The following is a 13,280-nucleotide window of genomic DNA, read 5'->3' as shown; positions in this document are numbered from 1 at the left end:
ACTTATATTACAGTGAATATAACACACCATTCATATACTGATGTGTGTATATGACAATGGATTTTAAGGTTCCTAGCAAAGTTCTGGCACAGGTCTACTAAAGTCTGTCAATAAAAAGTGCCCAAAATAATCATACTGCAGATGTTATCTGAGTTAACCCCAGTTCATTTACCCCACCCCCTCCTTGAGGTGTGTAGGAAGTCATTTCCACTGCTAGTCATACCGGCTTGGTAGTCCGCTCTCCATCCCTTGTGTAGGCTGGATCATGGACAGTGTTACCAACTCTGCTGTTTCCTTGCCTGTCCAACCTTAGTTTTGAAGGAAAACAAAAGTCTTTGAAGCACCTTTTGAAGTTTTCATCCAGAAACGCATACAAGATTGGATTCAAACTGCTATTAGTGTAGCCCAAAGCAATGCAGAAATAATAGATGGAGCTTACAGCAATGCCTTGAGGTACATCTACAAGGGTTTCAACCAACACGAAAATATGAATCGGGGTCCAGCATATAATAAACACAGCCACAACAACCAGCACAAGTCTTGTTATACGGCGGAGGTTTCTATCTTTTTCCCGAGATCCAGAGAGTAAGCGAACACTTTTTAACCGGAGGATCATTAAGGTATAACAGATAGTTATGATAAACACAGGAATGATGAAGGCAAAGATGAAGACACAGATTTTCATCACTGTGTCCCAGTACCAGTAAGGAGTTGGAAATTGAAGAGCACATTCTATGACACCTAAAAGGTTAAAAAGAAAAATCAAGTCATTAGATTGGCAAAATGTAATATGCCTGCGTGCCCATAGTCACATGAACATCTCTACAGACCTCAGGTGCTTATTTAATGAGATTCTATTTCATTTTCACCAATAAGGTATCCTTTTTTATAAGATAAGCTAATTGGCATAGAGGTGATACTTCACTTGCTATTATAGTAATTATTTTCTAAAAGAAAAAAAAAAGAACATTGAAAACTGTACTTTTTTTCCAGTTCATCTAGTGGCCAAGGACTCACTTTCAATAACAAGTAATAAAAAGAGATCACTGATGCTAGCAGTACCTCATCATAGAAAAGAATCGTTTGTATATTGATTTGTGTATAAAATAAATAATTATCCAAAATTATATATTATTATTATTATTATTAATGAGCAAATTTAAAGTAAGTTGAGACTTACGCGAACAAGAACTCTCTGCATTTGAATCCTGCTGCCTGGAGAAGTTGGATGCAGCATTGGGATTTGCGCAAACCCGAACTTACTGTAAGTTCGCTCATCTCTAAGGCCTTATTCACACGTTCAGTAGAATTGTCCGCAATTGCAGATCCGTAATCACGGTTCAACTTTGATTTCTGTTGGGCTATTCTCACAGTCCGTTTTAATTCTGATCTGTATTCTGTTCCGTAAAATGAAAGGACATGCTCTAGTGCGGATAGTACGGATTAACAATAGAAGTCTATGGGAACCGTATTTTTTACGGACATCACGGATGTCACATTTGTGACGTCTATAAAAAACACGGTTCAAATATATGCAAACTAGTACTATTCAAATTTTACAGAAACCGATACGGAAACGGAAATAGATGTAATATGGATGCAAATACGGATCAATTTATACAGACCACGGAGTAAAACTAGCGGGAGCTTTTACGGTCCAGAAAAATTACTGAACCTGTGAATGAGTCCTAATTGTTACATAATATCCAAAGACAAAGGTTTATGGACAGCATGGTTGCCATACATCAATGTTGTAATCTGGGTTAACACCCAAATGCAGTTTTCATCTTCTTCTAATTTTAAAAATGTACTGCTTATGACTTACAGAAATGTCATCATATTATACAAAGACAGAACGTATATAAAAAAAAGTTATGAAATTAAAAGAAAACACTGTCAAAACTACATTTATGTTACTATTAAAGTTTAAGTTTTCCTACCATCTGCTAAGCCTCTCAATACGCTGACCCTTTTGGTGTTGTAGAGATTAGTTCTCAACAATATCACAGGAAGGATCACAATGTAAGGTAACACCTCTATTATAGAACATAACACAGGATCACAACATTGCCAGCTCATCTCCTCTTTTCTCCCTCTTCTTCCTGCATAATGACCTACTGTATAAGGGCATTAAAAAATGCACACAACTAACTTCAACAGAAATCAGTAGGTCTTTTTCTAGCGTTCCCAAGCAAAATTGTAGCCCCATAATAATCTAAAACCAGGAATAAAAAATAACTGGAATACAAACAGAAAATTAAACAAAACATAGTATTAAATGATTTGCCCCAATATATATTTTTCATTAGTATAAAAAAAAAATCAAAGCTACACATTCCCTATAACAGTACCTTTTTTTTCTCCATAAATAATGTTTAGGAATATAAAAAAGTTAGGGCGGAGTATAGCATGTGCTATGTGCAGGAGAAATGGGAGACAGTCTGAGAAAGCCAAGCCTGGGCTATGTACTAAGCCACACTATCTAAAAGGATTCCAATTTATCTCCCACCACCCTTAACGCTCATGACAGCTGTCCCTTGTGTAAATACTAATGTAACTGCTGCTGTAGATCTACAGCGCTACAGTATAGGCTTCATTGCTTACTGTACCTCCTTCCATGTTATGTTCTTGTTTCCTTTACTTCACACAACACCTTGCAATGCCAGTGCATCAGTAACCCATTCTCCCCTTACATACCATTTAAAGTATTGTACTGTGTAAATCATCACCCTGCACAGTCACAGTCTTTTCAGTGCACTTTCAACAGGAGTATGATCTGTCATGATAAAGAGCAGCATGTGCTGTGATTGGTCAGGGATGTAAGAGAAAGGAAGTCCTGTATGTCTACTACTGGCAAACAGCCCAGCTCTGGTCCTGTCAACTTAAATGGAGAGAGTGGGACATAGCTGTACACCATGGAGGAACTCAATAACGGCAATAAGAGCACTAAAACCATCTTGTCTCTAATTTGAAGAGTTAATAAAACATAATCATGCAGGTTTGAAAAAAATATATATTTTTTTTAAACAACAGGTACATGTTACAATGGAAATGAAAGCAAGCAGTGACTGATGTATGTCAGCACTGAATATGTACTGTACTGAGTGATTTATCGCATCCACAGCTTACAGGACACATTCCTTGCATCTGTCCATTACCACTCGTCTTACAATTCACAAAAGAGTGATATCACTGCCAAGGCCGTATGTGCTGTATGATTATTTAGTAGTAACTTTTCAGGGTTTTCTTTCCCGAGGAATATAAAGATGCACAAATACAAATCCCTGGAACATTGTGATATGGCAGGTCGGAGTGAAGGACGGCAAAATGGAAACCGGTAGTGAGCCAACATGTTTACTTACAACACAAATTGAATTACTGCAGCTTAAAAAACATGACATTAATTTATGGGATTATAACAACCTCAACGTTCAATTTCAATCAGTCTTCATTTATAAGAACAGCACTGCAATGGTAATAAGAGGGTTTCTTCTCAAAGCTTAAAATAAAGCTAAATTAAATATGTAGTCAAAATGTACAATAATTTTCTAGTATCACTTTTAGGCTATGTTCACACTGCGTATGAGTCCGGCCGCATTTCGTACGCCGTACATGTACGGCTGAAACTACGTGCATGGGAAAAATAGACATGCGGACGGATGCGTACGAACCGCGAACATACGCCCGTAGTACAGTTATGCTTCCCTAGCTTGTTTCGAAGCGATCTGAGGCAGGTCATTTACTTGGAAATCTTCGCCCAGCGCAGTAAATCACACAGAACCTTTTGAATCGAAAAATCAAGTTCAATTTGGCTGAAATAAGTACTTCGTACGGGACCGCATGGAAATCCACGGCCGTGAGTTTCAACATTTCCGTCCTCAAACAATGGTCTTGTTCATTTTTCACGGCGCCACATACGATCCGGCCGTAAGCTCATACGTAGTGTGCATTGTGCGGGCGTATATCGTATACTTTCAAGCGAATACATCAACCTCAAAACTACGTGCGTATATTCGCTGTTCGCAATACGGCCGGAATCATACACAGTGTGAACATAGCCTCAAGTAGTAACTGGCTCCTAATCTAGCACAAGCCGAATGACAAAGACTACTGTCAAACAAAAAACAAGCGATTTTAAGACACAATCAGAACAATTTCTACTCTAATATCTATTATTATTATGATTGAAAAAAGGTTAACAATTATGGTGTTGGTATCCTGATTACAATTAGTATCTAATAATAGAGCCCATCCAGTCTGAAACAGTGCCACCTCTGTTCGTGACAGGAACTTTAGAAAGCATAAGAGCTTTTGTATGGAGATTTGCTGCTGCTTTGAAAAGTTCATGACATGGACAGAGATGGAAGTAGACAACACAATAGAAAGCTCCACTGCCTGTAGGACATGCAGCAGCTGATAAGTACTGGAAGGCTTGAAATTCTTTAATAGATGTAATTTACAAATCTGTATGACTTGCTCACAAAAGGTGATTTCAAAACAATTCTTTTTTTTTTTTTTTTTCCTCAGGAGTACCCTTTTAAGTGTCATTTAGTGCTCAAGTTTCAGTACTATGGATGTCTAGCCCAAAATTTTACTTAAGCAGAATAAGAAGTCATTGGGGATTGAGGGGTTAAGCTATTCATTTGAGTCTCTCGGTCCCACATCCAGGGCACTGTCTCCTGCCAAATAAGAATGATTTTAAAAGGCAACCATGCTGTACATACTGCGGCACTGGTGTGTATAATTTACATTTCAGTCCAATTGTATCTGTAAGTATGAGCTCAACTCATCATCTACCCAGCCTCCCTTGCACCTAAAGAAAGAAAATAATACACTATGTAACTAGTAATTCCACTTTTACCTTAAGAGACTCTGTTAGAAGGTTTATGCTGTCCTATCTCACGGTAGCCAAAACTACTGACAGAGAAGCTGAACAGAATGATGTATCACTTACATTGTTCTGTCTGGCTGATTCTGAGATATCCTCCTGAATAACATGGACAATAAGTAGTCCTCTCCATTACGTGCATGCGCATAGTAGTCCTTAATATTCATGAGAAGCAGAAAACTCCGCCCACCAGCTGCTGATTGGCAGTTATCTCTCCATGCTGTGTATAATCAGTCAACTGTCAATCAGCAGCTGGAGGGCAGGGGGGAAGGGTGTGCCAAGAATACTATTCTCCTGTTAGGAGAACGGCTGAACAAAACGATCTGTTCAGCATTTCTTTCACTATTATTATATGACCATGATTTGACAATTTTTGGTTAATGCATTTTCTATAACAAAGAAACAAGTTTATAAAAAGTAAAAAGATTTTTTAAGTACCAAATATATAAAAACTAAATAAATTAAAGACTCTAAGTTGTTGTTATGTTTCCATAGCAGCATGGACATTTGTTACCTTTTTCCTCAGCCGCTATTTCATTAAATCTTCCGTTTCATTACTATGCAAATGAGGTAGTCTGGTGCACTGGGGGTGGGACTACTGCTCTCCTGAATATTAAGAGGGCGCTCTGCAGTAACGTCACTCCAGGGCTTACTGCAGAGCACCAAATGAAAATTCATTCGTAGAGTAGGGCTGGGTGGGTGGGTGCACAGAGGGCAATAGTCCTGCCTTCAATCCACCAAACTTCATAAATTACATATTAAGAAATTGTCTTCATTCTCAGTGTTACATGCACTAAGGAGACATAACAGCAGATTAGAGTCTCCTAATCTGTGGTTAGTTTTCCTTTATACATAAGATTAATATTATCAATTATCTGATTATAGAATCTAAAACGTTTAGCACAACCCCGTAGTAAATGTATTAAGTCATTATTTTCCTTTGAACATTTGGGGCAGTAATATTATTTTCTATAGTTAAAGCAATTTGTACTGAGACCCACCCCCCAAAAAAGATACTCTTATGTAGCTTTAAAGGGTTAGTTCACCAACATAAAAAAAAATCTTTCAGGTCAACTGGTCCTAGAGAGTTCCAGAGATTTGTAATTTACTTCTACTAAAAAAACATCAAGTCTTCCTGTACTTTTCAACTGGTGTATGCCATGAAGGAAGTGATGTATTCTTTCCAGTCTGATGCAGTGCTTTCTGCTGCCACCTCTGTCCATGTCAGGAACGGCCCAGAAAAGTAGCAAATCCCCATAGAAAACCTCTCCTGCTTTCCAGACTGAAAAGAATACTACTTTTTGCTCTAATTTCATGTAACTACAGCAAAAATTACTATTCCATAGACATGGCTGAAAAGAACTTTGTACAAAACCTTATGCTACTCATCTTATTGAACTATTCCTACATATGTAATTTTTTTTTCTTTTTCAATTTAAGTTTTAAAAATAAATAGTGAATTAGCTAACATAAAAATATTTTATTGCCTGACATTATTATGTTTAGCCAAGAGACTCTCTGTATTTAATGGACTTGGCGGTTAATGGAATTTTTACACAGAAGGCACATTTTCCAGAATTAAACAAAAGATATGTGATTTCTCCAAGACCACCAAAGTATACTATTAATAATGCAACAAGAAAAGTATTTAACTGAAAAAAAGAATCAGTGACTTACAAAATACAAATTAAGACTAGTATACTTGTAACTTTTTTGACACCAATAAATTATCACACATTGATTAACTGCAAAGTCTATCTCAATAAAGAAGCCGGAAGAAGAAAACTAATTAAAGTAAAGACAAAACTAAATCAATATCCTGATACAAAAGAATAGTAAAGTGCTTCCCAAGAGGGCTTGAAGCCTCCATTGACTTCATTTAAATTCATAGTTAAACTGTGACAAACAATTGCCTGATTATCTTTAGATGTAAGAGCGGAGATTGTGTTCAAAGACCTGCTTACAAAAGCAGGATTAAAGAAAGGTTAAAAGATATACAGTTTACCATGTATATAAGGATGGAAACACACACAGCAGCTTTTCGGAAAACCAGAGAGTGTATTCAAATGGAATGGCAAATTTAAAGGGAGGACTCGTACTTTGATCCTTTTCTGGATTTGGCACAAAAAAATGCAGTGTCAGTTTTCCAAGAGACCACTGTGTGTTTCCAGCCTAAGAATGAGCAATAAAATAATAGGCTGGGTTCACACTGCAATCTTTCAGTCCGTTTTATGTAAACGTTTTATGAAAAAAACAGATGCAATTGTTTGCAATATACTGTATTTGGATCCCTTTTTTTCATTGATCTTCATTAAAAAAAAAAAAAAATGGATGTGTTTTTTGTACGTTTTTGTGTATGGTAAATATAACCAGTAAAAAAACGAGTGTGATCCCAGCCTTATCTGTTGGCTATGAGGTCTAGATTTTGTAACAACTTGATGATTAATATCTGTGAGTAATGGTGCTTTTTAGCATATAAAAGTATATAGACAAGCAGCACAGAGTTTCTGCCTATAAGCAATCTTTTCCGAGTGTAATTTTGGTACAAATAAATGTTTCTCTAAAATCTCCAATAATATGATTTTATGGACATGCTGAAACAATGAGTCACTGATACATTTTGTGTATTTTAAGGGGTTTTATAGGCAAATAGAAAACTTCTTTTATTCCCTCCCCATTTGCCTAAAAAAACTCTTTTAAGCCATGCCCCTTTCTAGCAAGTCTACTCCCACTTTCCAATACTTCATGCCCATACCCTTGCAAAGGTTTCTAGAACACAAAAATATGGTGTAAATATAGTGAATGATTTTCCAAGAATGGAGCAAAATTTCCCTAGAAAAATGTCCTGACATACAGTACATGACATTCTAGACTTCTACAATTTGACCATTCACTCTAATTCAACTTCCTGGAAAAGATTATTATCAGTTTCAACCAATCAACTCTTTGTTTTTACCATTTTTAATAAAATGATCTCATTGTCTTAGTTGGAATATTACTCTCTGGAAAACTAAGAATACAATATTTAATCTGACTATTGTTGGATTGAATAACGATGATGGCACTTTCAAGATTATTTTAACCTTAGTCATATTGCCACTTCTTTATATTGGATACATAGAATGACATGACTGGGAGGAAACAAACAGATATTAGTCTCATGGGACTATTACACACATGTGACAATACGGTGTCCTGTAACTGTATATTTGTCATTTGGCTTTGAAGGAGTTATATTTTTTCAGGCCACATTCAATTTTTTAACATAAGACCTTCTGGACTAGAGCCCAGCACTAGTAATGCTCCTGCTTCCAATTTAAAGGAGAAGTCCAGGGATGCTAAAATTTTTGGAAGAGGCAGGGGAAGGAACATAATAAGCAACACTACTCACACGTTTCCATGCCTGTCCAGTGCTGGATCATCGCTCCAGGACCCCCACTGGCCTCTGAGATCTTCTTCTCAGCCAACTTCACGACCCAGCTGATTGACAGCCCACACAGTCAGATAGTGACAAGCGGGACACTGCTCCAGTCACTGATTGGCAAAGCGAGTTGTCCATCAGCCGGGTTGGGCATTCCCCCCTAAGTTGTGTTGTCATCACAACTCGGGAGAAAATGCCTTATGGTGGGGGTCCCGAGATCGGTCAGATGGGACAGTTATTTCTCTGTGTTGGTCCCTAAACCTCAGGAGATGAACCAATAGGTGTAATGGACCACTGAGGTGAGGTCGATGGGTATATTAGTGTAGGTATTCCAATAGACAATGGTTTGTGGTTGATACATGTAACTGTATCCTTATATACACAATAAATAAGATATATTTCGTAGATATACATAAAACATACTCACCATCACTCATTTTGGTGCCCCCAAGTACAATGGCAGATATGCCAACAGAGGAGGAAAGCATCCATATACACACATTGATGAATTTGGCTTTTAAAGGTGTGCGAAAATCAAGTGCCTTTACAGGATGACATACGGCAATGTAACGGTCAACACTCATCATGGTTAAAGTGAATATACTAGTAAACATATTATAATAGTCAATAGATATAACTATTTTACACAAAATATCTCCAAACGGCCAGGAGTTCATTAGGAATTCAGTGCTCTGAAAAGGCATTGTGGTTGTCACAAGAGCATCAGCCAACGCCAGATTAAAGATATAAATGTTGGTTGCAGTCTTCATTTTGGTGTATCTGTCGAGAGAAAATAACATAAAGGACATTGAACCTCAATTAAAATGATGAAAAACTATGTATTAATAATTCAGAAGAAAACAGCGTAATAAGCTATTATTATGTAAATTTGTTAAATTAATAAGAAAAGACCACATTCAGGCATTTGCATCTATGTAATGTTCAGGAAGAACTATCAACTGCTTCAATAAAGAAATAAAAACAACTGTGCAATTAAGTATTATCACTATATTATTAGTACGACATAATAAATCATGATTTTATGTGCTGTAGATTACTACAAACCTAGAACAAAACATAAAAGAAACATTAATATAGGTTTAAAGTATGCTCAAGATACTATACTCAAGAATAGTCAGGAGACTATGTGACCTATATATCTTTATGCTTTTTCAGTACTTTGAAACTTTGTCTCAAACAGGGACTGTACATGTATATATTTAATTCATTACTGATATTTCAATAAGCTTAAGGCCCTATTACATGAAGCGATAATTGGCAGAATCAGCCCTATTCGGCCGATTATCATTCCGTGCAATAGAGAGAACGATCAGCCAATGAAATGATCTTCGGCTGATCATTGCTTTAGGCCCTGACCTAAAGACATTGGCTGACGACCGCGCATCGCTATTACACATAATGCCCACGGCTAACTATTGAACAAACAGTAGACGTTACTTGTCCATGCTCCAGGGCTTCTCCTGCGGTCTGCTTCCTCCCCGATCCCACGCACCACAGCTTCAGAGTGGCATGTCTGAGCTGACAGGCCGCTCAGCCAATTACTGGCTGTGGCGGTCCCGTAAAGTGATTGGCTGAGCGGCCTGTCAGCTCAGACATGCCGCTCTGAAGCTGCAGCGTGCAGGACTGAGAAGGAAGGAGAATGCAGGAGGCAACATAGACAGGTAATGTAAACTGTTTGGACAAGGGCTGAACGGACATCGCCAAAGATGTCCATGCAGCCCTTGCTAAATGATTATCAGGCCGTGTAATAGGCCCAATAAACGAGAGCTGATCCAGCAGATGAATTGATTGGGCCATCATCGGCCCATGTAATTAAACCCTTAGATTGGCCAGGGTCTCAGTGCTGCAATCTACTCTGATAAAGCCAGAAGAAGTACATGGCTGCACACTTTACTCTCAAGTTTGGCGCTCAGTCAAACTGATTGCAACAGATGGGCTGTCCAGTATAAGTCTATGGGTTGGTCCCTGACTGAAGAAAATTTTGAAATGTCTGTAATGTCAGTAAAATATTACAAAATGGTCCACAGATCTGAATGTAACCACAACATTTGACAAAAGGACAATGTCCTGTAGAAGAACTCATACAGTCAGGGGGGTCTGCTTCTGAATGCACTCTCAAAGCGACTCTGTACCCACAATCTGACCCCCTCCAAACCACTTGTACCTTCAGATAGCTGCTTTTAATCCAAGATCTGTCCTGCGGTCCATTTGGCAGGTGATTCAGTTATTGTGCTAAAAAACAACTTTTAAACTTGCAGCCCCGTGCCCAACGGGAGTATCTGTGCCCTAACTTTGCACCACCCCTCTGTCCCTCCTCCCCACCCTCTTCATCATCAGTAATGCCACTGGAACATTTACTCCATGCTGAACATTACACAGGTGGCTTAACGATCCAGCCCATATGCCGGGCTGACACAGCTGACGAATAGGAGGCAATCTGCCTGGAGCATTACTAATGATGAAGAGGGTGGGAAGGAGGGACGGAGAGGGTGTGCCAGCCTTATTCATACACAATGTAGGCCACTCCCGTAGGGCAAGAAGCTGCCAGTTTAAAAGTTGTCTTTTAGCACAATAACTGCATCACCTACCAAATGGACCCCAGGACAGATCTTGGATTAAAAGCAGCTATCCAAAGGTGGTTTGGGGGGGGGGGGGGTCAGATTGTGGGTACAGAGTCGCTTTAAGTAAATGAGTGGCTGCTCACTATAATACAGAATCCTCTACAAGAATAGGAATTCTTTTTACAGGTTCTGTTCTATATCAGTGGATGGGAATTCTAAGCTCCTACTCCAACATCCAAAACTCCAAGAGGGACAAAATCATTAACATATATTGAATGGATATCCCTTAATTATCATGTATGCCAATATCGTTGCAATTATTTCTATTAAAGAGGTTCTCCAAAATAAATGAAAAAAAATCAGCTAATTTGATGATTCAATTGTCTCAGTTATAAATTTGGATCCTAAAGAACTCATCTTGGGGTATGGATGGTTTGTTAGTGTGTGTTCACATATATAGGCATTGGGTATACAGAAAACAGATGGTTGTTTCCTCTGCAACATTTAGTTGTGTTTGCTAGCTGATAAAGATGTCTTTGACCAGGGAAGGGTTAATAGTAAACTACAGTATATAACATAAAGGTGTATAGCTTCGTACATCAGAGAACATATTATTCCCATTAGCTTCCATTGTAGTCAATAAGAAGCATATTATAACAATCCGAGAGGCCGTCTTCCTATTTAAATTACAAAAATCAATATTTAATAAAGGAAACTAAATTTGACATTAACACGATGAGTTAACAGGCTGTCTGTTCTGCTTTGCAGTTGTTTTACTGCTAAATCTATAGCTTCTGTCCACCGTCTGGGTACTAGCATTCATTGCTTTCCAGCAAATACAATAGGCTTGGCTTTCAGATAGTAGAAGCCCTTGGGGCCTGGTGTATAATATGCCCAAACCTTCAGGCAAACTGTGCCATCAAAAGATAGCTACGAAAGTATGCATTAAAACCTAAGCACAAAAGCTGCCTCAAATCCAATGCTGACACATATCTACAAACATATTTGGCCATTCTCCAATAGCATTGGCTGTTTGGAATTGGCTTGCTGGTTGAGTGCATGAGCGATCGTGAGCATGCATAGTAATAAACAGGGAGAGCTGAAGTTGGCCAACACGTTTTGTTAGTATTCCTATGGACAGGTTGCTTGGCTTCAACGGAATTCAATAGCCAGTCAATCCACGTGAACAGTAGTCTATAAGGCAGCCTACTGAAATCTAATAGGCTGTGTTTGGAGCTATTAGATACATTAGCACCGTGCCCATAGCTAGATGCAGAATATATTTGATTTTCTTGGAGGCCATTACTTTTAATCTATTTAATTTAAACAGGACTCCATTTGTATACACATACAGTACTAAGCCAAGTCAAATCCACTATTTTGCTTTTAGTTTGCTTCTTTATGTAGCTTCTAGATGTTAAGTGATGGTGCCAAATGGCAGAGTTGCCATCCAAGTTAAGTAATATAAAGACAGCAGACTGCAAGATCTTTTGGCAATTTTATTTTTCAAGGCTATCAAAGTCTTGAACACAATAGCAGTATTTTTTTCAAACAGCTCTAGTATTTAGCAGCTTTACAGATGAGGCTTTCTATACTTGCCAACAATATGCCATTGTACCACTTCTGCAGAACAGCATTTTGGAGTCAAGTGATTAACGTTGTTATGCTGATGTGCTTCTGTGTAGAACATTGATTTTATTGCATAGCAAGGTTTGTGGTGTTTTAGCAACAGGCATCAGCTGTTCAATTTGCACCAACTAATGAATGTTTAATAATTTGTTTACCCTTTAAAGCAGGGATGAGGAACCTTCGGCCCTCCAGCTGCTGCAAAACTGCAATTCCCATCATGCTTTCCAGGTAGTTTTGCAACAGCTGGAGGGCCGAAGGTTCCTTATCCCTGCTTTAAAAGAACACAACACTTAAGGAGTCCGTACACCTTATACTAAATTTGACATAACAATATAGTTGGCCAACGTTTTAAGTAAGGTCTATGGTGTCCCCCGATTCTCCACCAAGAAATATTGTCTGTAGAGTGCTAGAACTATGTTGCCTGACCCATGTGTTATGGGATGGGAGAGATAATTGTCAGCCGATCAAACATTTGGCTGACAGTTATAGGTATGTTGCCTTAAATAGGCAGTTATTAAAAAAAAAAATATATATATATATATATATATATATATATATATATATATATATATAGTGGAACCTTGGTCTGAGAGTAACTTGGATTAAGAGCATTTTGCAAGAAGAAATCACAATTCTTGTAACTTGGTTTAAGAGCACTGCTTTGGTTTAAGAGCTCCCTGTACTGGGTGGGAGGGGGAGTGGGGGAGAAGTATGGTCTGCATAGCAGGGTCTACAGCCCTGTACTCTGACCCAGGAAGTC

At 38.2% G+C, this 13,280-nt stretch overlaps 1 protein-coding gene across 1 annotated transcript in view; it reads right to left on the bottom strand.

Moving 5' to 3' along the window:
- Nucleotides 1-206: 206 nt before the first annotated feature.
- The window catches only part of OPRK1 (opioid receptor kappa 1), a 50,668-nt gene continuing 37,594 nt past the window's right edge, over nt 207-13,280 (bottom strand). The window contains exons 3-4 of the mRNA XM_069960041.1: nt 8,737-9,089; nt 207-741 (exon numbers count right to left, since the gene is read on the bottom strand). Coding sequence (XP_069816142.1) covers nt 218-741; nt 8,737-9,089 — 877 coding nt within the window. The 3' untranslated portion in view covers nt 207-217. The remainder of the gene's footprint in view (nt 742-8,736; nt 9,090-13,280) is intronic.

The sequence above is a fragment of the Dendropsophus ebraccatus genome, chromosome 2 (genome assembly GCF_027789765.1).
Source record: "Dendropsophus ebraccatus isolate aDenEbr1 chromosome 2, aDenEbr1.pat, whole genome shotgun sequence".
Lineage (NCBI taxonomy): Eukaryota > Metazoa > Chordata > Amphibia > Anura > Hylidae > Dendropsophus > Dendropsophus ebraccatus.
This window is presented reverse-complemented; position numbering and strand designations above follow the sequence as displayed.